Source organism: Gymnoscopelus braueri (assembly GCF_963280865.1).
Source record: "Gymnoscopelus braueri genome assembly, chromosome: 20".
NCBI classification, from domain to species: Eukaryota; Metazoa; Chordata; class Actinopteri; order Myctophiformes; family Myctophidae; genus Gymnoscopelus; species Gymnoscopelus braueri.
In genome coordinates this window covers 12,974,420-13,002,074 of record NC_137622.1, presented here as the reverse complement: position 1 = coordinate 13,002,074, position 27,655 = coordinate 12,974,420, and the positions used below count along the sequence as shown (strand labels likewise).

The 27,655-nt window shown below is 43.0% G+C and overlaps 1 protein-coding gene across 7 annotated transcripts in view; it reads right to left on the bottom strand.

The window, feature by feature from the left end:
• Window positions 1–314: 314 nt before the first annotated feature.
• The window catches only part of rapgef2b (Rap guanine nucleotide exchange factor 2b), a 147,666-nt gene continuing 120,325 nt past the window's right edge, over window positions 315–27,655 (bottom strand). For 3 of the 7 annotated variants that reach the window (XR_013932263.1, XR_013932267.1, XR_013932268.1), the window contains 19 exons: window positions 27,098–27,262; window positions 26,646–26,753; window positions 26,110–26,313; window positions 23,585–23,693; window positions 22,607–22,886; window positions 21,578–21,735; window positions 21,048–21,062; window positions 18,659–18,899; window positions 17,846–18,229; window positions 16,855–17,066; window positions 16,141–16,264; window positions 15,631–15,654; window positions 13,278–13,501; window positions 12,063–12,230; window positions 10,642–10,779; window positions 8,729–8,930; window positions 7,562–8,103; window positions 5,453–5,997; window positions 315–3,045 (listed from right to left, as the gene is read on the bottom strand). Coding sequence is in view for 1 of the 7 variants with exons in the window: in XM_080416397.1 (XP_080272523.1) it covers window positions 3,020–3,045; window positions 5,614–5,997; window positions 7,562–8,103; window positions 8,729–8,930; window positions 10,642–10,779; window positions 12,063–12,230; window positions 13,278–13,501; window positions 15,631–15,654; window positions 16,141–16,264; window positions 16,855–17,066; window positions 17,846–18,229; window positions 18,659–18,899; window positions 21,048–21,062; window positions 21,578–21,735; window positions 22,607–22,886; window positions 23,585–23,693; window positions 26,110–26,313; window positions 26,646–26,753; window positions 27,098–27,262 (3,708 nt within the window). In the remaining 6 variants the exon portion in view is untranslated. Of the gene's footprint in view, window positions 3,046–5,452; window positions 5,998–7,561; window positions 8,104–8,728; window positions 8,931–10,641; window positions 10,780–12,062; window positions 12,231–13,277; window positions 13,505–15,630; window positions 15,655–16,140; window positions 16,265–16,854; window positions 17,067–17,845; window positions 18,230–18,658; window positions 18,900–21,047; window positions 21,063–21,577; window positions 21,736–22,606; window positions 22,887–23,584; window positions 23,694–26,109; window positions 26,314–26,645; window positions 26,754–27,097; window positions 27,263–27,655 lie in introns of all 7 variants that reach the window. The other 4 variants (XM_080416397.1, XR_013932264.1, XR_013932265.1 and 1 more) reach the window with 4 other exon arrangements.

Here is a 27,655-nt window from a genome sequence, read left to right as displayed (position 1 = left end):
ATCGGTCGTGGGACGTAGGTGTGAGGGACGCTAAGCGGCCCGAACATCTAGTTATTCTAAACCTGCACTTCCATAAGGCATCCCTTTATTCATAGTCCAATCTTTACAGATCAAGTAAATAAAAGCAAATGGGGACTTATAGACATTTTTTTTATTAATTCTGACAGGGTTGTCAGATAGAAAAAGTATGAGTTACACATTTCAAGTTGCTTCCATAACTTGTGCAAACACTGAATGGTGTCTGAGTAGGACAACACAGATCTCTGAAAGGATGAAGCCTGGAAAGAAAGAAAAACAACAAAAGACAAAAGAAATAGCATTTAAACCTAGGTGTGGATTCTTTATGCAGAATTTATTGATGCCCCAGCTTATACAAACTGGGTGTTGAGGCATAAACAGTACATTTGAACAAAAATATAACCAATATTTACAATTATTGTATTAAAAATACAAAACAGAACAAGCGATACGTACTCCACCAATTGTCTTTTTAAAAGACATACAGGTCAAAGCCGTACAAGAGAATGAGGGGAGAAAATAAGAGGTCATCATCACCAGCTACCAACATCACACCATACGCAGTAGGAGAACTACCCACTACACACACCATTATGCTTGGACAGTTTGTGCAACCATTTTTTGTTTTCTGAAAAGGAGCCCCCGGGGGGCCCGCGCTTAATATGCACATGATTCTCCGAAGAAATTTGAATGGAAAAAAAGTGAATGATGCATGATTCACCAGTTATTACAAATGTGTTATCAACAAACTATCTGCAGCCATTACAAAAAAGTACAATAACATAAAATAACAAAACAAAACAAAAAACAATGTGTTACAGAACAGTGGAAAAACACTGCACTCATCTTTGATTTAATCAGTCTGTAGTTTGTGACTGCTGATCAATGTGATCAGCTCCGCTCAGAGAAAAACTAAACAAAAAAGAACAGAAAGAACAAACAAATTACCAAAAAGTGATACTTTTCACAATTTGATTTTCTAAATCATTCTGATTGGCAGCCTTGAAAAAGTCAGTCTTTTTATTTAATTTTTTAATTATTATTTATCAACTTCCCCACCGGAGTAAAAAACAAACAAAACAAAACAAAAAACTTCAACCTAGGACCATAAAACCAAAGCCGTTCCTCAGTTGAATGAAAACCACGCTCTGTTTGAACTGGACTAATATTCAGCCTGCAACCGGCTAAGATGTTCAGGCATTAGTAACACAGAGGATGAATCTGACACATTTTAATCTTCTCTTCTCATCTTAATCTCAAAAATCGGTGGTGCGATACCAGAGTCAGGTGTAGATTCTGTGACTTGCTTCAATAAAGTCCTTGAAATTCATGACTGTAATGTCATTTAGGAAACACGTGATACATCTCAACCTGTTGGTGTGGGAGACATCACGGTCGTTCTCGTAGATATCACATGAAAAAGACAATACAAGATGAAATGTAAAGACTGGAGGTTTTTCCTGCAGTGCAAGTGACTGACGATCAGTCGCTTCTGTGCTTCTTTTCTTATATTACCTTCCTTACAGTAAAAACAGAAATAAACAACAAAACAGGGAGCCATTGCTGACGTCTGATTTGTCGACAGACTCTGGTGAGAAGAATCAGAAAGAAGTGGACAAACCCCTGTGTCAGAAGACATACATACATGTCAGATATGATAAACTGGTTTTCAGGTCGATAGTTCAGACCAAATGGAACCACAAAGATCTGGAAACAGAAGATTGTGCTGAAAAGTGCCATTTATAGAACTGAAGTTTGTTTATGTGTTAGGACGTGTGTGTGTGTGTGTGTGTGTGTGTGTGTCTGAAGTTTGTTTATGTGTTAGGACGTGTGTGTGTGTGTGTGTGTGTGTGTATGTGTATAGTGGTAAATTGTCTATGGGTGAGTGAGTTACATAGTGTGATTATAATAGTGTTTTCATACATTTTGTATGTGTGCATGTATGTATTGGTTCTTATGTTTATGTATCTTTGTATAGTGTGTGTGTGTGTGTGTGTGTGTGTGTGTGTGTGTGTGTGTGTGTGTGTGTGTGTGTGGGGGTGTGTGTGTATGTGTGTATGTGTGTGTGTGTGTGTGTGTGTGTGTGTGTGTGTGTGTGTGCTTTGCGTCAGCGCTACAGGAGAATGTTTCACATGTCAAAACTGGAGATAATACTGCTTTACAAAGTCAGAAAACACTCAACAATCATGTGAGTCTGTTTTTAAAGTACGTTTCTCTTTTCACCCCTCCCTCCCCAGAGTGCAATCATTAAACGAAACAAACAAACCCTCCCAACAACCACAACAACAAAAAAAGGTCTAGTGGGAAGTTGAAAATGAATAGTCAAGTTGACCTTTGTCTCTCTCTCTTTCTCTGTTTTTCCCTGTCTTTTCTTCTTCTCGAAACCAGTCTGTTTGTTCTCTTCTCATAGAAATTAAAAAATGAAAAAGTGCAGACAAAGATCAACACGTCATGATGTGTCGCAGAGTGAGTTTGGGGTATTCTTTGGGGTCAGGGTGGGGTCGGGGTGGGGTCTGGGCTGTTTCGAGTGTGTTGCCCCGTTTGCTATCAGCAATACCTATGTGGTTCTGTGTGTGTGTGTGTGTGTGTGTGTATGTTTGTTACACGGCACGGCACGTCACTGGCCGAATCAGTTTTTTATTTCAGTTTATTTTTCCAAAGTGCCAGGCATTTTGTCATCGTCCTTCGCTCCTCCTTTCCATCAATCCACCTCCTTTTTTCTTCACAGTATGTTAGTTTTTTTGTTGATGTTTTTTTTGCATGCAGGGTCATTCAACCCCCATGGTGCTTTAAGGCAGGGAGGGAGATGAACGGAGGAGGAATCAATCCACCAATCAGGAGAGAGCGTTGGAGGAGGCAGGCACGTTAACGTTATAGATGATGAGTCCTCTATTGGTCGATCCATCTGTCTGTCAGCCTCTTTATGTCCCGCCCCTCCTCCCTCCTCCTCCAATGAGGGAGGACCTTGGGAGTTCCTACCGGAGGATGCTCAGCTCGGTTGTCACACCGCAGAAACCTGTTCATCCTCTGTTGACAGAGAGAGAGAGAAAACATTCAGCTGTGTTGAATAACGCATCTTTCCCAGACAGTGGCCCTCATTTATCAACGGAGCGTAAAAAACGGCTTATATATCCATAAATGCGGCCGTACACCAACGTCGAAGTCACATTTATCAACGAATCCTATACAGCCAATCCTAGCGTACATCAGGTCGGAGCCTTGATAAATCTCACGTCTGAAAACGAGCGTCATTTAAATAACATGCCCTTAAATATTCTCGAAATACCCCGATTTTACGACATGAAGAACCAGAATACGACCAAACAAAGCATGGAAAGCCAATAAGAAAGAGTTTCGCCGGCTCGCCTCGCTGCCTGTCAAGTCACACACACACGCCTCTCTCTCACACTCTCTCACACACACACACACACACACACACACACACACACACACACACACACACACACACACACACACACACACACACACACACACACACACACACACACACACACACACACACACACACACACACACACAACTGTGTCTTTCATGTAATCCGTTACGGTACAATCTTTGTCACGTAGGCTTGTAGCCTACATGAATGACATATTATGATACCAATCACATCTCCATGAATGGAATTCGTTTGTATATTTATTTACCCCATACCGAGCAGTGCGCGTTCGAGTTACACTAAAATAAAGCAGTCATGAAGGCTGTAGATCTGCTATTTTCAATGCAGCCAGATCTGCAATCTTATCTGAATGACTGTTAAAGCAGTTTGTTTAAATTGCTTTATAAAATGTTATATTTTCACAGGGATTATTTATTAGTGTAGATATACATTTTGGAGTGGATTATGTGTCCAGATGCCTGTCAGACAGTCAGACAATGCTGCTCCGCAGGTCTAGAATGGAATAAACGGGCGCAGCCAACGTCAACAACTGCTATCGACCAGACGTGAGATCTCAGCATACGGTAGGCTGAAACCAACGTCAGGATATATTGATAAATGCCGAAGGTTGCGGTGATCTCGCCGTACGCCCATTATTTGGTCTGCACCGCGTTGATAAATGAGGGCCAGTGTGCGGGATCACTTGCTCTTGGTAGTCATACAGACGTATCCAAATTAAATTGTGTTTATTAACCCATTCAATCCAGGAACACATCTGTCATTTTAGATTTCTTTGGCTATTAAAAAATAGCAGATCTAGATCTTCTATTTTTGAAGAATCGTGAACCTTTGAGCAAACATGTCAACATTTGTAACTGTCCAATGTCTCAACAAATGTCTTACTTTTTCTGAAAAACAATTGTTGCTATAATATCAGTGGTGCTCAAACCTTTTCTTCTCAAGAACCCCCAAAATTATGTTGTTCAAAATATTTTGTTCCAGGGACCCCCCAGAAGCAAATATTTGAGTTAAAAATGTAAAAAAAAAAAAAATGTATTCAAAGATTTGCACAAATGTTCACAATGTTTCAAACATAGCAGATCTACAAGCTCGTAGCGCGGCACTCGGTGCCACACTATGAGCTTGTAGATCTACTATTTTTGAATAGCCAAAGTATAAAAATAATGGTTATAGCTAAAATCTAAAATGACACAGATGCGTTCCCGGTCTTAATGGGTTAAACAAGTCCTTGTAGACACTTTAACCACTTAACCTCTATTTCTTAGTGAAACGGACGCGAGTTGCAATTGTACTCCGTCTGCTCTTGTTTCCACGCCATCTCTCTTCACCAGAAATAGCAGTTCTACAAGCTCACAAAGCAAGCTTGTACATCGGCTTTTTCGGACAAAATGACTTTGGGGGTTCAAGTGGTTAAAGAATCGTCAATAAAAAACATTCCACTGACTTATGTAAACACATATCTAAACACATTCACGTCATTCTGTGCATTATTGGGAAAACTGTGTGACCAGTGCTGCTGTGACAGGAAGGGCCACAGGCCAGAGTCAGAGTAAGGTGACATGTCAGATAGCTCCCACAGGGATGGAGACATGAGTTCAAGCATTGACTGGCTGATGTGTGGGAGGGGGAGAGAGAGAGAGAGAGAGAGATACCGAGAGACCCAGAGAGATAGCAGCAGTGGTGATGGTCTGGTCCAAGTCAGGATGACTCATGCATGATGACATGTTGTGAGTCAAGGTGTAAAAAAAAAAAAAAGGTCTCCGTTCCGAATCTCACATTTACAAATTATAATAATGTATTATTATTACGATTTGAGATAAAGCTGAAAGTCGGAGCAGAGCCCAGATGATGCTTGATATCAGAGCGGTGAAGGAATGAATGGTGGTCAACCTCAGGTTGAGAGTGCGCGTTTGTTTTTGTTCCTCAGGACATGCAGGTTGTTGGGAGTAGAGTAGGAGGGGACAGAAAGGGGGGAAGAAGGGGGGGGTGGGGCAAACCTGATAAATCAGTTTTTACCTGCCTTGGGTGGGGTGGGTGTAGAAGGAGGAAGGAGCCCCCCGCTGCCACCCACCCCCACCCCGTTTACAACACACACTCTCAGGGTTGTGTGGGGCGGATCTGGGGTGCCCCTGGCTTTGGTCTCCTCACAGCGACTAGTTTGGGGGACAAGGACTCACCCTCCTCTTCCTCATCTTCCTCCTCCGTCGCCGTGGCGGCCGAGGCGTCCTGGTCGTCCGCCGGCGAGCGCGTGCGGTGGTGGGGCCCTGGGCGCCTGTGTTTGGAGCCCCCCCCCTGCTGGGCCTGGGCCTGGTGGTGCAGGTGGGAGTCCGGGGACTGGGTGACCATGCGGGAGCGCTGCAGGGCCGTGGTGTAGTCGGGGGGCCGCCGACCCGAGTGGTGGCCCCCGACGGCCGACAGCGCCGACGTAGAGGTGGGGGCCGGGCTGCACCCCCCCGTGTGCTGCTGCTGCTGCTGCTGGCCCTCGGCCAGGTCGGAGATGGTCAGAGCCGTGTAGCCGGGCGGGGTCGGCGGGGGCTCGCGGTATCGCCCCTCTTTCCTCGCTACACAAAGAGAGACATGAGAGAGAAAGAGAGAGAGAGATGCCATTGGCATCAAAATCGATTTTAGTGTCTCAGTTTACAACTGCAAGGAATTAAAGGTAGGGTAAGTGATTTTTTTTTTTGTTAAAAAGGTTAAGTACTATATTCTGATAGTAATCATTGCTACAGAGCGTTCGTTCGGTCACAGGGGTCTCTCCAGCTCTTTAGTAAACAGAATATAGTACATTTTCAGATAGGTGACAACATTTGAGCCAATCAGGAGAGAGCACTGAAAATGCATTTTCTGTTTAATAAAGAGCTGGAGAGACATGGGAGACTCCTTATATGGACAGGACACTCTATAGTAACGAGTACTATCAGAACATATACCCATTTTGCAATTATTAGAATAATTGCAAATCACTTACCCTACCTTTAAGTTTTGGTAGCCTGTGTTCTCTATATCAGTGGTTCTCAAAAGGTTTCATATCAAGGACCCCCAGTGTGATACGTATCCAGTCCTCCATTTGAAAAGATGTTTGCTAATTTAGATTTAGTACAGATTTACATTACAGATTGTTTATACCAGGGGTCTTCAACAGGGGGACTGTTATATAGCCAAAAATAGCATATCTACAAGCTCACAACGCGGCTATTTTTGGCAAAGAGGTTTGGTGTTGGTCTATGAAATCTATGAAAATACAATTTTATACAGTATGTAGTGGGGGTCCCTGCTTCATCTCCCTTTCAGCTAGGGGGTCGTTGGGCTGAAAAACGTTGAAGACCCCTGCTCTATTATACAGTGGAGAGAGTAAAACCTACAATCTGAATAGTCATTCTTATATTTTCAGTCATTGGGCTAACTTCTAGGCTAGCCAGTGAAATAAAAATAGAATTTAGCTGTGGACCCCTGGAACCTCCTGAAGGACCCCTCTGGCAATTAATAATCGCTGTCAATTATAGGCAAATAGCATAAAATAAAAACCTTGAAGAGCTGCGATAAAAAAAAAAGCAAGTCATTGATATACTGTATATAAATAAACAAATATATTTAAAAAACACGCTTCTCGATTATTGAAAAAGTAACCGATAGAATAATGGCTAAGAAAATAGTCCGATAGTTGCAGCACTAGACTAGAGACGTTAACCGGAAGGCTCACCCCAAAACTCGCCCGCCCCCATTTTCTTCGCAGCCCAGCGGTTCTTGTATTTGTTTTACTGGGATAAGGTTAGAAATAAGTTTAGGGTTAGCCATAGTTTGTCTCAGGTTAAGTTTAGGAATAAGGTTAGGTTTTGGCACCGTTTTACTGAGGTTACATAGTTTACTGAGGTTACCTTTTGGAATAAGGTTAGGTTTAGGCATAGTTTACTGAGGTTACGTTTAGGAATAAGATTAGGTTTAGGCATAGTTTACTGAGGTTACATAGTTTACTGAGGTTACCTTTAGGAATAAGGTTAGGTTTAGGCATAGTTTACTGAGGTTACGTTTAGGAATACCAGGTGAATACCGCCGGATTTGCCCCGGGGCCGACTGTGTTTTGAGGCGAGCGTTTTGGTATTCCTAGAGCCTTGCCGTCCTACTCACAGAGGAGTCCTTTCCCCCCGGCGGTGACGGGGGAGGGGGAAGGCCTGGGGTGCTGCTGCTTGGAGTTCTCCTCCGCCGACCCGGTAGACGTTATGCTGCTCGTCTCCGGATCGGCGCTCACGTCCTTCCCTCCTCTCCTCTTGATGGTCCCGGTGTCTCCCTCGGAGTCCTCGCCCCAGTACGCCGCCGAGGACGAGGAGCTGGCCGACGCCCAGCTCCCTCTGGCCTGGGCGGCCCAGAGCCCCGCCGGGCCGCCCATCAGGGCCCCCTCGGGGCCCCCCCCTGGGGGAGGCAAAACTCCCCCTCCTCCTCCTCCTCCGCCGCCGAAGGCTAGCGTCTCCCAGCTGCGTCCCTGCTGCATGGTCTGGATGTTGTCGTGGGAGCCGGAGGAGCAGGACGTCCAGGAGCCGCGGCCGCTGTCGGCGGCGTCCAGCGAGACGCGGTCTCCCTGGTCCTGGGTCAGCTCCTCGCTGCTGGGGGACGACAGCACCGTGGGACAGCCGGCGTACACGGACCGGCAGTCCTGCATGGAGGAGTAGGAGCTGGTAGGGGGGGGGGGGGTGAGGAGAGATATCAGACACGGTTTTTAAATGTTATACAATGGATGATGATGTTATAATATTTGCTGTGACTGACATTAAATAAACATGTTTCAATTATGATTAACCCATTAAATCCAGGAACGCATCTGTGTCATTTTAGATTTGAGCTATAACCATTATTTTATACTTATGCTATAAAAAAATTGCAGATATACAAGCTCATATATATATATATATATATATATATATATATATATATATATATATATATATATATATATATATATTTTTTTTTTCTTTTTTTTTTTCTTCAATATTTGTAACTCAAATCATTGCTTCTGGAGGTCCCTGGAACAAAATATTTGACAAATGTTCGTTTAAAAAAATATATATTCAAAGATTTGCACACATTTTCAAGATAAAAAAAAAATGCAGATCTGCAAGCTCATAGCGCAGCACTCTGTGACGTGCTATGAGCTTTTACATCTGCTATTTTTGAATAGCCAAATAAATCTTAATGCGTTAAAATAATATATAATATAATGATGATGAACACCAATGTGTGTAGCGAAAATAAGAAATATTCAAGGGAAAAAAAAGGAATGAGACAATGAGCTCTGCTTACCCCAGACTGTACTGGTCAGGGTCTGTGGTCGCTCGTCTCTCCAGTCGGGGTCCCCCCAAGTGGGGGTCCCCGACTCCCCCCGAGTGGCGGAGCCTCCTCTCCTCCTGAGCCATGTCAAAGGAGGAGTTGCTGACCAGACTGGAGCGCGAGGAGATCTCGCTGTGGCCCGAGTCCGAGTAGATGTCACCCATCCTGGTGTAGCCTGGAGGAGAGGAGAACAAACGATTCATCTTGTTAGGAAGGAAAGGTGTGTTTTGAAAAGTTCAGAGTGTAGAAGGGATATAGATCAGTACAGAGTGTAGAAGGGATAGATCAGTAGAGCTGAAAAGAGTGACAAGTATTGAATGAGAGCTCTGTTAAATTATCTGCTATCGCCTAGCTCAGTGGTTCTCAACGCAACGCAACCCCCATGATTTTGGGGGGGTCCCCAGATGACAGTGAAGTGATAATTCAAGGACTTTTCAGAACTTTTTAATACCTCAACAAAAAAAAGAGAAAAAGAAAGAAAGAAAAGAAGAAGAAAAAAGACCAATACTGCATCAATAGGTAATCAACAAAATACTATAAAAACTGGTCAAAAGATTGGCCGAATTAAGAGGCAGAAATTGTGAAAATAGCTGATCTACAAGCTCACTGTGCCTCATCCCCCAAAATATGATTATTTACATCCCCCAAAATATGATTATTTTGGGGGGGTCGCTGCCTGAAAAGGTTGAGAACCACTGACCTAGCTACTTTATACAGCTGTCTGGTCAGCCCCAAGACTCTACAGCAGGGGTCTTGTATTCGGTCACAACTAAGGGCTGCAACTAGATAATAATTGGACATTAATATTTCAATTAACTATAATAATAATAACTATTTCCTTCCCCCAAATGATCGTGCAGAATGGACAGGACCCGCGGGCTGGTAGTTTGACACCCCTGCGTAACTGGTTAATTTGTAAATCAAGTTTTCAGGTTCAAATCAAGCCAATCCTGATGTCCATACAAAGAGGAATACACGATTGAAACCACATGCAACTAGTAGTGGTAGCCTGACACTGAATTAACATTTCACAAATATGTGTAATATCTGCGTGGCTAGTGATTCAGGGGCTGGAGCCAGGCTATGCAACTGGACGAGTGAGTGCAATGTTCTCATCTGGTCCTGGAACCCAGCACTACTGCTAGATTTATATTCTACCAGCTAGTTAAAGGCATTCACATGTCTACTAAACTAGTTTCTGATTAGACAGCTAGGATGAAAATCAGTAGCGGTCTGGATCTCCAGAACTGGAGTTGAGAAAGCAATGCTTCTCAACTCCAAGCCAGCAGGGTTGGTCTACAGCCTGGAGGACTACTGTTTACCTGAGACTGCTGTGGTTGTATGAGTGAAGGCCACGTTCCTCACACTGAGACCTGACAGTCTCCACAGTCCTGTGAGCAAGGCACAGATGTCACAAGACAAGAGACACCCTGATGAATGCTGGGACTGCTGACACTTATCTGTTTTAAAGAGTGTGTGCTGTGTTTGCTTTTGGACAATACATGTCTGACTCTGCATCATCTTAATTTAAAGATTATGTTTTAAGATTATAATTTTTGGGGGGCATTCTTCTGCAAACCACAGCTTCTGGGGTGAAGATTTGGCAAAATTGCCAAACTCGTCACACATTGTGCGCTTGCAGCACTTTTCAGCGAAGATATTTGAGTAGATATTAGAGTAGATAGAAATGTTTTGGACATACAGTACAAGGTTTTAACCTGACCATGATGATATGCTGATAATAAAGCATGTTCTTAGTCTGAATGAGGGTCAAACTATAATGCAGTACATGTCAGCAACCACCAGATGGTGACATCAGCACACAGTGAAGACCACGTGAAGAACAAGAGGAGAGAGGGGAGGAGAGGGGGGGATTATCAGCTTACCCTTCTTGGGGGAGCTCTGAGGGGAGGTGGGAGGCGAGGAGGCATTGGACACCGTGTCCTCTGGCTGCCGCCGGTGTCTCTCATTCCCCTCCTCTGACAAGGACAAGATCTTCTTGAGAGACTGTGGAGAACTGGTGCCTGCAGAATAGAACAGTGCCGTTAAACACTTAAACCCTTGGTTTAATACTTGGACCACTTTTTTCCCTCTACACCTAAACAAAAATAGCCGATCTACAAGTTCACAGTGCATGCGTTGTGAGCTTGTAAGTATGCTATATTTTGGCTAATGTTTGCCCCAAAATATGGATGCTGGAGCTTGTAGATCTGCAATTTTTGGGCTAATGTTTGTCCCAAATCATGGATGCTGTGGTTGATGTTAGCATTTAGGCGAGGCCTGCAGACATTCGTCTGTGGGATGCTGGGATGCAAGGCTACATCATTATCTGTGCTTTTATTTTTCTCCTTTAGGAGGAGTGGGTGCAGTTTGGCTAGATGGCCTGCTGGTGGGGCCAGAGTCCCAGAGAAGCAGGGGCTAGGGAGTGTCAAGGTGGCTTTTTCTTTTGTCTGATGAGACAAGACAACATTTATGTGGAGAGACTATAGGGCAAAGGCATGATTTTAACAGGCTTCTTTTTTCGTTTCCCCTCAATATCACAAGACTGCATGTTCCGTCCATTATCAGAATCCAGCACTGCCGTTTCTATTGGCTTTGTTTGTACAGGAAGTGAAAATAGAAACTCAATCGATCAGCAAGTATCAAATGCTGTGGTTCCACTTCCTGTCACCGCTAGTATTCCCTTGGTCTTTAGAAGAACATATGAATTGCCTACCCTAGACCAAAGACACATTTCCAACCTCAGTTAGACAATGGAGCTGTAGCTCACCTTATCTTAAAATCTTTTTTTACACAATCATCTCATACGTAAAAGCTGCAATTCGAAGGTTTCATGTCCTACCCGGGTCTCCCACATGGGAGACAACACTTCTACTACTCTTTCAAGAGGGAATTGCCCCCTTGCCATGGGGAGATATTGGGCTTATGAGCTTCAGGCAGTACTACTACCAACCAGTGTGAGTCCTAACTGACACGGTGGTCTAAATATCTGGAGGGAAGAGTAAAAAAACACTGCAGAGGTACTAGTTTTATTGCATTAAAATACTCCATACAGATTGGTTAATCCATTAAGACCGGGAACGCATCTGTGTCATTTTAAGATTTAAGATTTCTATAAAAAAATAGCAGATCTACAAGCTCATAGGCGTGGCACTCGGTGCCGCGCCAAAGAAATAGCCAAAAATAGCCAAAAATAGCCAAAGAAAACTAAAATGACACAGATGCGTTCCCGGATTGAATGGGTTAAAATAACGCTTTATTGATTATAAAATGTATGTTGAAAAAAAATGTGGCATAATCCCCTTACCGAAAGGTGGCAGATCTTTAACAGGGACCTTCTTCCTAGACGGGTAGAGGGCCACGGCTGGGACCTGCAGGGCCTGGTTGGCCTTAGTTATCTGGCCCTTGTGCTGGCTAGCCGCCCTGGAGACCACTGGAGACGTGTCGGGCCTCTTCCCTCCAGCGTTCTTGGGCACTGAGGAGGGGATCAGAGAGAGAAGATAATGGGAGATAAGAAGCCATTAGCCGTTAGCTGTCAGTGATAAGTGACAGGTACGGTGGTTTACTGTGGAGAGGAGATGAGGATCAGTCATTCTGATTGGACAGATAGTGCACCGACATTATTAGCATTCATGCAAGCTTGAGTACCTGCTAGTGCACAGACATTTATATGCATTCATGAGAGTCTTTAAAAAAGAAGTACCTGCTAGTGCTTATAGGTTTGTTTTGGTTTCATACGACTCAGATTTTGCCCTGAGATGCAGGGTCTGAAACTAACTTTTTAGCCCACCAGCCAAACGTGTTTGTGTGAGTGTCTTAGTTCATGGACATCATGTCATCAATCCAAACTAGGGCTGCAACAACTATAATTTTTTTCTTAGCGACTATTCTATTGATTACTTTTTTGATTAATTGTATAATTAAATTGACAAAATATATTAGAATTTATGTCTTTGTGGTACAACAGCGTCGCACCAACTCGCAAGATAGTGTCACACATTAGCGTCACACAAATAGTGTTGCATTGCGACACGTCGCTATTTTAGAAACATTATTTGGACATTCAGATGAACAATTATTTTAACTAGGTTATTTTTCATGATCGATTCAATCCATTAGTTCCATTAACCCATTAAGACCGGGGACACATCTGTGTGTCATTTTTAGATTTCTTTGGGCTATTCAAAAATAGCAGATCTACAAGCTCATAGTGTGGCACTCAGTGCCGCGCTATGAGCTTGTAGATCTGCTATTTTTTTTTTATCGTGAAAATGTGTGCAAATCTTTGAATATATATATTATTATTTTTTAGTGAACATTTGTAACTCAAAAAGAAAAGATTTGAGTTTTAAAAATGTTCGCTTTAAAGATATATATATATTCAAAGATTTGCTCGAAATGTTCACGATTCTTCAGAAATAGCAGATCTACAAAGCTCCGTGCTACAAGCTTGTATATCTGCTATTTGCGTTCCCGGTCTTTAACGGGGTTAGCTGTTCCGCTCCTATCGCCTGCTGCTCACATGTGCTGATGGAGGGTTCGCACTGCGTGGACAGATTCTGCAGGCTCTCCTCGTTGGTCTCCAGGCTCAGGTTGGACAGGTACTGTTTGACCTTGCGCGCCATCTGGGCGTCCTCGTACAGCTTCTTGGCGTTGAGGAAGGAGCTCCGTCGAACGCGCTTCTTGTGGCCTCCTGCCTGAGTCACGTCCAGCACCGCTGCGTTGGCACTGCCCTGGCTGAGAGACCTGCTTACACAACGCAAGGAGGGTTGAGAGAGAGAGAGATGCCTGTTAGACTTGTTGTTTCAGGTGTGTGTGTGTGTGTTTTGCGTACACGTTGTACCAGTCAGTGGTGGAAAGTAACTAAGTACATTTACCTAAGGACCGTACTCAAGTACAATTTTGAGGTACTTTTACTTTACTGGAGTATTTCCAATTGTCTATACTTTTACTTCTACTCCACTACATCACAGAGGCAAATATTGTACTTTTACTCCACTACAATTGTTTGAAAACTTTAGTTACTAGTTACTTTTCAGATATAAATGATGATATTATGAAATGTACATTAACCACTTTAGCCCTATTTTATACATAGGCTATTTGAAAATAGCCGATCTACAAGCTCACCTTGCGTCGCATCGCGACGCGTTGTGAGCTTGTAGATCTGCTATTTTCAAACATTTTTGTACTTTTACTTTTGGTATTTTAAGTACATTTTGCCAATACTTTTGTACTTTTACTCAAGTAAATTTTGAATTCCAGACTTACACTTGTAACAGAGTATTTCTATATTGCAGTATTGAGTAAAGAATTAGAGTACTTTTCCCACCACTGCACGTTGTACACTGTACTACTGCTGCCGTGTTGTAGTAGAGAGAGAGATTGAGGTTGTTTGAACTCAAGTCATGCAGAGAGCAGCTTCAGGCATTCCTCTCCACTCCACAACATTCCACACATTCCAGGCAGTGGGAAGAAGGGAGGGGGGGTGGGAGGAGGGGGGACGGTCACATGGTCAGAGATAGTTGACATTTCTGGGGTCTGACTCAGGGCTGGTTTTGTAGTAGAAAGAGGATTGTTTGCACGTGGCTTGAAGTCATAATCACGTTTGTGAAGGTTTTTTTTGTTTGTTTTGCTCCTCCACACATCACTTACAGTGTTCAAATATGCTGTGTTAGAGGAGTGATGCTCAAAGTGGGGTTCGGGGACCCCCCCGGGGGATTGATAGTTGCTTACAGGTCTGCAAATCTTAAGAGCGTCCAAAATAGACCATTTCCTTTCATTTGTACACTCTAGGGTCCGTGGCCTAATGAACACCAAAGTGGGGGTCCTTGAAATGTAAAAGTTTGAGGACCACTGTGTTAAGAGTGAATGTTTGCTTTCTAACACTACAAAACACAGCCCCATGCGACCAACAGAATGTAAAGTATGATAACAGTAATATTGGTATCAGAATGACTCCATATCGACGCCCTTTGCTGGTGTGGAGGTTTGGTGTCCAGAAACAAACTTAAAACAAAGACCAAGGGAGGGGAACTCAAACTGCAAACCATGTGCCAGCATGCTTCCTCGTGAAGTCAAACGTGCTATCAAACGACCACATTTGCTAACATATCGCTAACACTTACTGTAGTATTGCCCGTTTAGGATGTACATTATGCATGTTTGGTAACTGAAGGACACATAGAAACTATTTCTGAGGATACATATCAGATATGAGGAATGTTATCAAGTTGTGTTGACATGAGATGTCTTTGAAGATGAGGGGGGGAAACATTTCTTTAACTTTTTCCCCCACATTAAAAAAAAAAAGGTCTCCCAGTTGTTATGCCAATCCTCACCATGTTTATACAGTATTGACTGTCACTGCTGACCGCTACAGTTTGGTCTTGGAGGAGGGTGTAGACAACTACGTCTCCCCTGATTAACATGACATCACAAGCCGCTTCTTTTAGTCTGACAGTGAGGAGTTTCACCAGGAGGACGTAACGAACACGTAACGCCTTCTAAATCCTAACCTATGTTTTCTGAAAAACTAAAATGTTGCGGCGAGCTTGTATATCTACTATTTTTGAATAAACAACGCTAAAGTCTAAAATGACACAGATGCTTTCCCGGTTTTAATGGGTTTGATGTTAGTTGTAATGTTAAGTGAATGGGTCAGCTGATATCAGCAAAAAGTGACGTGAGTTTCACAGTAGGCGATGGGTTTGTAGGTCAGGCGGGGTTAGGGGGAGGGGTCAACTCAAAGCTGGTTAATGAAAACAAGGATTCAGAGAAAGAAGAAAGGACACTCAGGCAGGAGAGGAGAACAACCGTTATAAAGGGTTATGGTGCATGTAAAGGCAAAAAGTTCATAGGGTCACCAAACTTACCCTAAACTTCTCCATTTCTTCTTCCTACAGGGGGGAGGGGTTGCCATGAACAGAGAAGCGTGGGGGGTGGGTGGGGGGGCAGCAAAGGGTGGATGAATAGAGATAAAAAAACAAAGAGAGAAAGGAGACAAGCTTAGGACAGGAAAGATCACCACAGATCACAAAAGATCACCATAAGAAATCACCAGGGACAAAGCATTTTTTCACCAGAGGACACCGCGAGAGAGACAGCAGACAGACAGAGGACAGACCCTTCACATGATTACAACATCAAAAAGGACACTGACAGGGGAGCGCTGTGCTCGAATCAGGCCAACAATGTGTTTGTGCAGTGACACAGGGAAACATTTGGGGGAACATGTTGAAAATAAGGGTAAATCTCCCTCCCAAAGTACTACGTGACCCAAACCCCTGCGGTGGCCAGTTAGTCAGTGGACCTGCGGGTCAGAGTCAGAGGAACGAACAGTGAATATTAAGTCCAGACGGAGTTTGTTCTCCGTGGGTTCCTACCTGGTCCGGAACATAAGTGCCGGGTCCATGTTGACGGAGGCCATGCGGCCAACATGGCGGATCTCTTTGGCGATCATCCTCAACTTCTCAAAGTTCACCAGGCCGTCGACTTTAGAGTCGTTACCTGAGGCCAGAGAGAAAGAGAAGAATGTTATGGATCTGTCCAGTAGACAGCAGCAGATATTCTCAATCCTGACATTGGTGAATGGCCAACATGCTCAGGGGCCATATTTTCGCCGGTGCCATACCCATTATCCCTAAACCATTTTTTTTCTTGCCATTTTTTACTATTTTTAAAAACATTTTCAAATAGCCAATCTACAAGCTAACAACGTGTCGATGTAGATCGGCTAGTTGAACTATTTGAAAATGTTTTTAAAAATAGTAAAAAATGGCAAAGAAGTTTAGGGATAATGGGTAAGGCACCGGCGAAAATATGGCCCTCACTCTGAACCCCAGTGTCCCTATTCTGGGCATGTCATAATAGGCAAACAATGTTGCAAGTGTATGAACATGAGTTTTGGTGTGAAATATAATCATGATTTAAGGACTCCAGTCACATAATAGCCTATATTCTAAGTTGACAGTTCAAGGCTAGGCCTACTAGTCACCTTTTCCATTTCAAGAGGGATTATGTTAATGCTGCTAGCGCTAATGCTTTTTCCTGTTAAAGTAGCAAAATACATAATATTCTATTGTCATATTCTGCCCTACCTTCGTGGAGGAAGGTGAGGTCCTTCTTGATGACGGGGAACAGGGGGATGATGGGAGGCTGAAGGTTCTGGTTGTTGAGGACGTTGCGGTACTTGGCCATGTTCCTGGACGGGTCGAACAGATCCTGAAGGTCTCCGAACAGCTTCTCATATTTACTGGGCAGCTTCTCCCAGGTTCCCCTCAGTCTGGAGACCGGAGCCAAGTTCAGACCGCTGGAGAGGAGGGACACATTAATAACATGTTGTTAGTTCTACTGCGACTCGCTGTACAAAATAATAATTTACGGTGTCTTTCTTTCTCTTCCTTCCTTCCTTCCTTCTAACTAAAACCTGACTGATTGCAGTTTTTTGGGGTCTAAATGTCTGATGTTGGATAATCGCAGACCACCAATTACAGACGTTTGACCAATATTGTGTAAAAAAACAAGAAAGCTTGAGATTAGTTTGAATAACTTAGATTTGATTAAAGTTTTGATGGAGAACATTTAACTTAAAAGCAAACTGATAAATACAAATACCTTTGATAGACAAAAAGCGATGCATTTTGAGCTTGTAGATCTACAATTTCTGAAAACATTTTATAGGAGTAGTTCAGCCAAAAAATTACTTATTTTCTATCAATTACACACCCCATGAAGCCTTGAATTCATGGAGATTCTTCTGTTTTTGACACAGCCAATAATTTGATGACCGGGTGTATTTCCGATACATTAGCATCTTTCCGCATCTTTCCGCCGGTCATAACATTATTGGCTTTGGAATGCGACAAAAACGAAAACATCTCCATGAATTCAATGCTTCATGGGGTGTGTAATTGATAGAAAATAAGAAATGTTTTGGGTGAACAACTCCTTCAAGTTTAAAAAACGGGCCACATCGGCTGCATAATCGCCGATACCAATGTCGCCAGAAAAATCTTATCACGTCTGATATATCGCCGAGAACGATATATTGGTCTATTATGTAACACACTGATTGAGCGAGCATCTCACCTGATGATGGCGAACATGGAGTTGAAGTTCTTGCACTCGCGGCAGTGCAGGGCGATCTTGATGAAGTGCTTGATGTTCTTCATGCGCTTGAGCTGGTTGGGCTCGCGGACCACCTCGGTGGCCACCCAGAAGGTCTCGTGGTTGATGGCCTCCTCGAAGCGCTTAAGGCTGGCCGAGCCCGTCTTGGAGCGCAGCTTGAACAGGTCGTCGATGTACTCCGTGGGCTCGATGGCGCAGAAGAGCTCGAAGGCGCGCATGGAGAGCTGCGTGGACACCTCCACCGTGCTGAGCTGCAGCAGAGAGATCTGGCCTTCTCTGAGCAGGTCCTGGGCGTCGTCGTCCGAACACAACGTCTCCGTCTCCATGTTGCTCTTCAGGTAGTATCTGGGTGAGGAAAGGGTTAATCGGTTTCACATTCTAATTCCCCTCCTGAAAACATATATTTGTAGAGTTGGATTTCATTTGATGTTTTCTACTCGTATTATTTCTTCATTTGAATGCCTTTATGATCTTTTCAGTTTTTTCAAGACCGGGAACTTTAGATTTCTTTGGGCTATTCAAAAATAGCAGACATACAAACTCACAGAGTGCCACGCTCTATGAGCTTGTAGATCTGCTATTTTTGAAAGAAATTGGAACTAAATATTTTACAAATGTTCGCTTTGAAAAAATATATATTCAAAGATTTGCACAACTTTTCCAAGATAAAAAAAAATAGCCAAATAAATCTTAAAATGACACAGATTGAATGGGTTAAGGGGGGAGGGGCCTTGCCAACAGATCTGAAAAAAGGCTATCGGTACCCATCTTTACCTGCCGCTCAGCTGAATCCTGTCCGCCAGCTTGGACAGTTGCTCCGGCAACCGCCGCTGTTTGATCACGCCCTCGGGAGTGACGGACACCTCGCACAGCGAATAGGCTTCGGGCGCGGCGGTCAGGGCGAACTCCCTGATGGCCTGGGCGACCACCTCCTTGGCCGTGGTGTCCTTGCCGATCATGATGTAGCGGGACTGCTGGTCCGCCTTGAACACCCTCAGAACCTGGTCCGACATGTCTGTGTGTGAGGAAACACACCGCACTAACAGTCACAAACTAGAGTACACACACACACACACTCTCATAATTATAATTTAGTCTCCACTCCTTTGGGGTATTTTTCATCACTGTACATTTGCAGCGGAAACATTATGAGAAACGTGTCCGCTGCCAGTGGCCAAGTAACTAAGTACATTTACTCAAGTACTGTGCTTAAGTACAATTCTGAGGTACTTTTACTTTACTGGAGCATTTCCAATTTTCAGTACTTGTACTTCTACTCCACTACATCTCAGAGGAACATATTGTACTTTTACTCCACTACAATTATTTGAAAACTTAATAAACATACATTACCCACTTCAACCCTATATACATTTCTGCCATTCGAAATTAGACGCTCTACAAGCTCACAATGCGTCGCGACGCGACGCATTGTGAGCTTGTAGATCTACTATTTTGCAATACATTGCAGTATTGACACTTTTACTTTAGTAAAAAATGTGAGTACTTTTATCACCTCTGTCCACTGCATTTACCATTCTAACTATAAGGAGCGGTGGGCGCTATTAACAGAGCGCCTGGGGAGCAGTTAGTGTTTAAGTGTCTTTCTCAGGGACACTTCAACACGTAGCTTAGCAGGCCAGGGGGCGAAACAGCGACCTTATGATTACCTGATGGCCCACTCTACCCACTCAGCTACGGCAGCAATATACCTCAGGGTTGGAGCAATTGTCATGCCGTTTGAATTTTAGAGATACATTTTTGTCTCCGAATGTACCTGAGCAGGGAAACAACTGGTTGGTCTGGTTGTGAAAATGTAGCATCCCCTTATAAAGGAGAATCAGCTGCCTGTACCCGGTTCCATCTTATCTTGGTCTTATTTTTCTAATATTTATCTTATATCAAATTCTGTTTTGTTCCTCTATGCGAATGATTCTCAACCTCTTTAATTTGAAGGACCCCTAGTTTGAGATGCATGAGGCTGGGACCAAAATCAATATAATCCCCAGTGTTGGTACACATTTGTATATTCTCAGAGTTACAGACCTGTAAGAGTCCATTTGGTTACTAATTATTAATCAACTGCATCTTCTTTGGGGATCCCCGGATTACACCTCTCTACAGTATGTACAGTAGAAGAGTTCAGCCAAAGAACATGTTTGGGTATTACCTCAGTGTTTCCTTGATCAGGGAAAAACAAACCCTCCCGCCATCTTGGCGTGGTTACCTCACTTAGCCTCACTTAGTGTTTCAACAGTTAATGTACAGAAAAATGGTAAATGGTAAAACCCTCTACACCCAGATTACTGTTAGAAAAAATAGAAGAAAAAAAAAACTCCCACAAACCACTGAGAACCATTAGAGAGCTGGGAAGGACAGCTGTCGATGGAATGCCGTTAGCAACGCTCTGTCAAAACTTTAAAAGAAAATCAAGAAGCGGCTCATGAACCGTGTCCGTGCAACAGCTGATAAACACAGCAGCTGAAGCGTAAAGAAATTGTTGACAAATTGACAAAGAAGCCGCTCAACGTAAATGTACAGTGTGTGTGTTTGAGGAGCTTACAGTAGATCAACTGACAAGAGCGGCTGACGGCATTGACAAAGACGACACTGTAGCGTGATCATCGTTCTAGTTACATTTGAGTCCATGCGATTTAGTTACTGTAATCCCTTAATCAAGAACATAGTTAGATCCTTACAGCCTCCGGGAAAACACATTCAGCTTTAGATAAACGTTGAGATAGGAGCTGAGCGTTAACCACTTGAGCCCCATTTTGTTTATGTACTTAAAAAGAATAAAAAATAAACAGCATACAAGCTCACAACACGTTGCGATGTGTTATGAGCTTGTAGGTCTGCTATCCCCCCCTCCTCATTTAAAAAAAAAAATTTTTGCCTATAATGACTTGCACAAAATAGGGACATGAGGTTCAAAGTGGTTAAAGCTATTGCTACACAATGCATTGGTTTATAATACTGTCCACCACAGTTTTCAATGCCATTATGAAAGAAAGGAAATCATTTAGTTGACTGTGTCCAAGGTGATAATCATGATTAATAATTGCACCCACACAGATCAATCAGGATTATTTTTAGTAAATGCAGCCCTTGGTTCTTGCCCTTGGAAGCAGAGATATGATGTCACACTGCGGTGGGTACTTACTGAGCAACACTGGAGCTAGAGGATGACATAGGATATGAAATGAGATTTTAATGGTCAAATTGTTATAATGGGAGGGAGACGGTGTAGGAGGGACAGACAGTAACTTTTAACTCGTATACCGTAAGCATATTCAATGTCTAACAAAGTACTCCCCCCACAGTAAGCATAGAGGTTACTCACATTGTCCTACAAAGTCCATGAACTTTTAAATTACAAAGTCAATGAACTTTATGGACAAAGCCCATGTAGCAGAGTTTTGCCAGTCCTTTACTAATTATACGCAGTGCACAGCACAGACTTAATCAGTGCAGACGAGGGGGGGGGGCTCCTCCGCAGCCATCTAGCTCTCTGACTGGCTTAAGGCGGGGGGAAAGCAAGAGCGTGTCTAAAAGGAGTCTGTGCAAGTGATGGATATGGACAGACTTTAACAAAACGATACATTTTGGGTTAAAGACATGTTGGACTCTTCTATGGAATCCAAATGACGGTGGCGACTGAGAACTTGAATCCAAACGGACACCTCCACTCACCAGGCTGGTTGTTGAAGTCCAGGATGCGATGGTGGGACTGCAGCAGGTCCGGGTTGGACGACGACAGGTTCCCGCTGACCGGCAATGCGGGCGCGATCTGCTTCGACTGCTTCATTCCCACGATGCTGTCATCCTGCGATTGGCCCACGCCCACGTCGCTATGGAAACGAGAGGGAGGAGAGGACGGGAGGGTTGAGGGAACGGCTCTACGGACACGAGGTAGGGGGCGATGTTTGCATCGGGGAAAAAGGAGCAGGGGAGGAGAAACACTGACATGCTGAGTACATCTACTTGCAGACATACAGGCGACATGACAACAGCTTGAAACGGTCATTATGGTTGGTTCTGCATCTAAGGAGACCCGACTTGAGATTTGTGTGTTGGGTACGCTCACATCAAAGTGACAATAAAATGATAAATGAGGACAATTGCGGTGAGATCAGCAGACTCCCCTTTTTTGGTCTGCGCAAGGTTGATATATGAGGGCTAATTAGGTCACGATTACAAATTTAAGTTGACGATTAATTGTCAATCAAATAATTGCGATTAACGATTTCATTGTGTGTTTGGCATTGAATATTGGAACATATGAATACTTTTTTTATTTCTGTCAATCAAAAATTGCACAGGGCAGATATGACAGATATGACAAAAAACTCAATTATTATTGACATATTTAATAATTTTATACATTTAAAAATAGCAGAAATAGTAGATCTACAAGCTTACAATGCGTCACTCGCGTTGTAGATCAGCTATTTCTGCTTTTTTTAATATTTGAAAATGTATGATTTTTTTTACATGGAAACGATTATGACGATTATGCAAAAATATTATCTCAAATAATTGCGATTAGACGATTATGTAACAACGGTGACAGGCCTAGGGCTAATGTGTCCAAAATAAAAGAGCATGAACGCAAATAAGTATTGCTTTCTAAGTATTCAATAACAGCTGTGCTAGTCAAGCAAAAACATTGCAGATCTACAAGCTCACAACACGCAGTGCAACCAGACAGTAGGTACTTACTTGTAGGGTTTTGGCGGCAGGATGCTGGTGAGGGTCTTGTCAAAGATCTTCTTCAGCTTGTTGCGTCCGCCCACCGTGTTGGCCTTGGCCTTCTTGCTGACCTTCTCCAGAGACATGACCTGCTCCACGTCCACGGCCAGGTCGGGGATGGAGAAGCGACTCGCTTTCTTGATGTCGCCGATCTTTGGCAGGTGAGGCGCGCCGCCGTTCTTCCTGTCGGGTTCGTCTTCCCCGTCTGCGTCGTGGTCGTGTTCCGGACGAGTCAGCAACTCTTTGAAGACTGAGGGAGGAGAGGAGACGAGAGCCATTGAAATACTCTTCTAAGTAGGTGTTCTCATTTACAAGTACAAATAATTATAATTGACAAGTAGAGGTGCGGCTCATTTTTGTTGCGTTAGATATTAGAGCTAAAGCTGCAATCCAGAATTGATTTGAATGAATAAAACATTATTTTTATCTATCTGTTAGAGGTGTGCAATACAAGTAAATACAAGCAGTCAGATATACTGAACAGCATATAAATCTGTCTGCTGCTTTGTGCAATTAGCAAGATGATAACAAATATTTAAAAATAAATTCATCGATTATTGACATTTGTGAATCAATTCATAATCGTCCATGTCCGCATCGTGATTAATCTATGAATCGATTCTTTTTGACACCACTACTATCTGTATGGTAGAGTAATACTCAACCAAGTAACACATTATAGCTAACACATCACAAGTAACACAGTGGTTGGATGTGGTCTCCCTACTGAGAGAAAAAGGTAGACCCTGGTGTCGGGTAGCACTGCCTAAAGATTACAGAGCAATATCTCCCCTGAAAGAGCAAGGATGCCATCTTGGCAGAGCGGTAGAAATGTGGTCTCCCATGCGAGAAACCCCCGGTTCAAATCCAGGCCAGGACATGAAACTTACGGACTGCAGCTTTAAGCAGAACAGGACATAAAAATGCTCTGGTTTCATCATCTCTCACCTAACAGGTTGGTTTTCACAGTAATGGAGAGGTGAGTGTTGTTCTTCAGGATCTCGTTGGCTTTAACGAGCTGAACGTTCTCAAAGTTCTGCCCGTTCACCTCCAAGATCTGCACAGAGACAACAGGAGGATCTTACAATACACAGTGTAATCTTTATAACTCAATAAAACCCATTGTTTCAACATTCGGATCTACAAGCTCATGAGCTTGTAGATCTGCTATTTTCAAACATGTTTGTACTTTTACTTTTGGTACTTTGATTGCAGTGCTTTTACTCAAGTAACATTTTGAACACAGGCCTTTTATTACTTAGGACGTATTTTTTTATACTCTGGTATTGCTACTTTTACTTAAGTAACACATTCGAGTACTTTTTCCACCACTGGTCTTACATTAGACCAAGGCCTGGCCTCCATTTTCAAACACACCGGCTGATAGCCAACACTCTTCCTCCTAGCAGAAGAGGAAGTCACCTTTGACCTTAACGAGTGTACACTAAAAGGTGCTGGCAGAGTCTATACGTCTATAATACACTGTGAGGACGGAAGAGGAACGGACAGTGTGCAGTCGTTTGCATTTCTAGTCCATGTATGCTACATCTGGACTTTGAATTAGTCTTAAGCCTGTAATGACTGACCAACAGGCCCAAATGCCTGTTCTGGGATCAGTGCTTATAACAGACACTGAGGGACCAGTGCTGACAGGCTGATGACCAACTAAATGAGAGGGTGATCTGTGTAATGAGCAGTGGTGTAAAGTAACTAAGTATGTTTACTCAAATACTGTACTAAAGTACAATTTCGAGGTACTTTCACTTTACTGGAGTATTTCCAATTGTCTATACTTTTACTTCTACTCCACTACATCCCAGAGGCAAATATTGTACTTTTACTCCACTACAATTATTTGAAAACTTTAGTTACTAGTTACTTTACAGATATAAATTATTACATTATAATTATAAAACATACATTAACCACTTTAGCCTTATTTTATACGTAGGCTATTTGAAAATAGACAATAAACAAGCTCACAACGCGTCGCATCAACATTATTGTACTTTTACTTTTAGTATTTTAAGTACATTTTGATACCAATACTTTTGTACTTTTACTCAAGTACATTTTTAATTCCGGACTTTTACTTGTAACAGAGTACTTCTACATTGCAGTATTGATACTTTTAGTCAAGCAAAACATTTGAGTACTTTTTCCACCTCTGGTAATGAGACTCCAAGACTGAATGATGCTGTTAAATGAAGGACTTTAAAAGACGCCAGACGAAGGACAATCACTGATTGATTAATTATATTGACAGATACAACAATAAAAAAGTTACCGAGGTTGAAAACAGGTTTTATCTGCTCATGTTGTTTTGTTTGTACCATTGTTTGGATTTGGCTGTGACCCTGAGCCCAAACAAAAGGGGGATTAAAAAAAAGATTCAGTTCAATTAAATACTGCCTGAACCAGTGGAATAATTTAAAAAAGAAATGAATGAAACAATTCACCCAATCTGAGGCTTAGCTGAGGTGCTGGAGCTTAAAAATACCAGTTAACAGGAAAAACAGCCTGTGCGAGAATCATTTAAATGGCGAGCTTTCGGTCAAATGCCTTGAAGGAGCTCTCCGATAAAAAGCTTGCACTAACCACCTTCAACCTGGCGTCCCTATTTTGGGCATGCCATTATAGGAGAACATTTTCAAAAAGGTTCCAAAAAGGTTTCATAGAACTCTAAAGAATAAAAAAAAAATGTGATCTACAAGCACACAAAGAATCACATTGCTGCACATTGTGAGCTTGCAGATGGACTATTTTCGCTATTCGCCGTACAACGAACCATATAGGGCTTAAGAGGTTAAAGGACGCAGATATCCGTGTGTTCACAAGCTCTTTCTCCAGCTAAGCAGAATTAGCATCAAGCCGTGTGTGAACTCCCTCCCTCAGGGTTTATGTACAGTGCTCGTATGAGAGAGAATCCCAGCACAGCTGTCGGTCCACCATGGCGGCGCTCTGTAAGTGTACCAAGCAGTCATGGTGTGCATGTTTCAGCATTAAAAGACAACCTCCTCCGGTTCCCTGGGCAGTATGAGAATAAACGCTGGGCAGGATGTTTGCGTTTCCTGCAGTGAGACAGCTGCAGGATGTTTGGGGACCGGGGCAGAGCTTTAAGTCCAAACCCCCAGAATCTCAGGATGGGTTTACAGATTAAGAGACTTTCCCTTAAACCCCACAGAGCTGCGTCAGAGAGTGAAAGTGATAGAAAGACATCGTGTGCGGGTGTGTGTGTGTTGGGTGTCAGGGTAAGCTTGCAGAAGCTATCTGCGGTCGCTGGCAAGTTCTGATTTAAGACATCTTAGGATGGCTTTAAATGCCGGTTAGAATATAATTCAGCTCAGTTTCACAACAAATGAAAAACAAAAACCTTGACAAGTCTCTGGAAGGTCCACTGAAGAGGCCTCAGATGGAACACACATTAAAAACTATGATAATGATGATACGGAGAGGGTTGTAGTAGGTCTTACCTGATCTCCACGCTTGAGCCCCACCTCTGCTGCCTTGCTCCCGGGCTCCACGGCGTCGATGAAGATCCGGAAGCCTTTCTCCTGCCCTCCCAGCAGGGTGAAGGCCAGCGGGGCTTCCCTGGAGGGCTTGGTCAGAGTCACCAGCCTCAGCTTGGCCTTAGCGGCGCATGCTATGTTTAACAGTCTGAGGTGACCACACATTTTCTGGGTAAAGAGCAAAGGGTTGCAACAAGTTAAACATGTAAATCTGATTTAAGTTAAACGTGCTTGATTTAACCACTTAACACGCAGCAAAAACAGCCAAACTGCAGCTTGTAGATCTGCAATCTTTACTATTTTTATTTTATTGTATTTATTACATTTTCTTAACTTTCTTAACTCTTAACTTAAAACGTGCAAAAATAAAACTGAAATGGACAGAAATGTGTCACGTTTGACTGATCACTGGAGAGCCAATCAATTGTGTGCATGCAAACATTGTGGCAATTCTCTTTATCACACATTTATAACTAAATAGTTGAAGTTCTTCAACAAACCTCTCTTTCCAGATTGTTCTCAAACTCCTCCAGAAAGTGAGTCATGGGAGCATCTCCCTCAAAGTCATTAAAGTGATTGTTCACCCACAGTAAGACTACCCGTGTTACCTGCAGTAACACAAACACACACACAGCTCAACAGTTAAAGAAAGACACACACACACCTGTGTGTGCAACTAGTCACAATTGTTACTTGATAACAATTATTTGAGCTAATCAGAATTATTTGGCATAATCGTTTCCATTCCAAAACACAATTAAATCATTAATAACAATTATTTGTATGACAATGAATAGTTAACTATAATTTCATGATCATGATAGGCCTATGTGCAGCACCTGCTAGTCCCTTTTATGTAGGTAAACTACTTTATGAGGCTACGCCTGTTCTACAGTTGTACTTGATGTAAACATAATGTCATGAAAGTGCAGGACAGTAAGGGTGTAGTGACCTTGTCCCTGAGACTGGGGTCGTGGAACCACTCCAGGAGCTTCTTGCCGACGACCATGGGGCTGGACAGGAAGGTCCGGTACGTCAACAGGAAGTCCTCGATGTAGGTGGGGTCGACCACTGAGTGCTCTTCTACCAGGTGCATCGTTAGACGCTCCGTTGTGCCCTGAAGCCAGGCAATCGCGCAAACACACACACAAACACATTTGTATTACTTATTTGAATCCACAAATTAATATTAATTGACAGGGAAACAAATGTAATGTGGTTAAACAGTTCATGGGCAGCTAAGGGTACATATAGCACCTTCTCCTCCACACAGCCAAACTGCCTATAACAGCTGAAACAGAGCAATATTTAGCAAGTTGTTTGGCTTTGCTCTTTGTCTTTTGAATGTTTATAAATTGCTGCACTGGATGACATTGTTTTTTGTACTGCATCAGACACTGTCAACAATACGGTCATGGCGAGCATTGTACACGGTACAAAGTTACAGATCAGCAGACATATGGGCAGACAGACAGACAGACAGACAGACAGGTACCCGGCAGACATACAG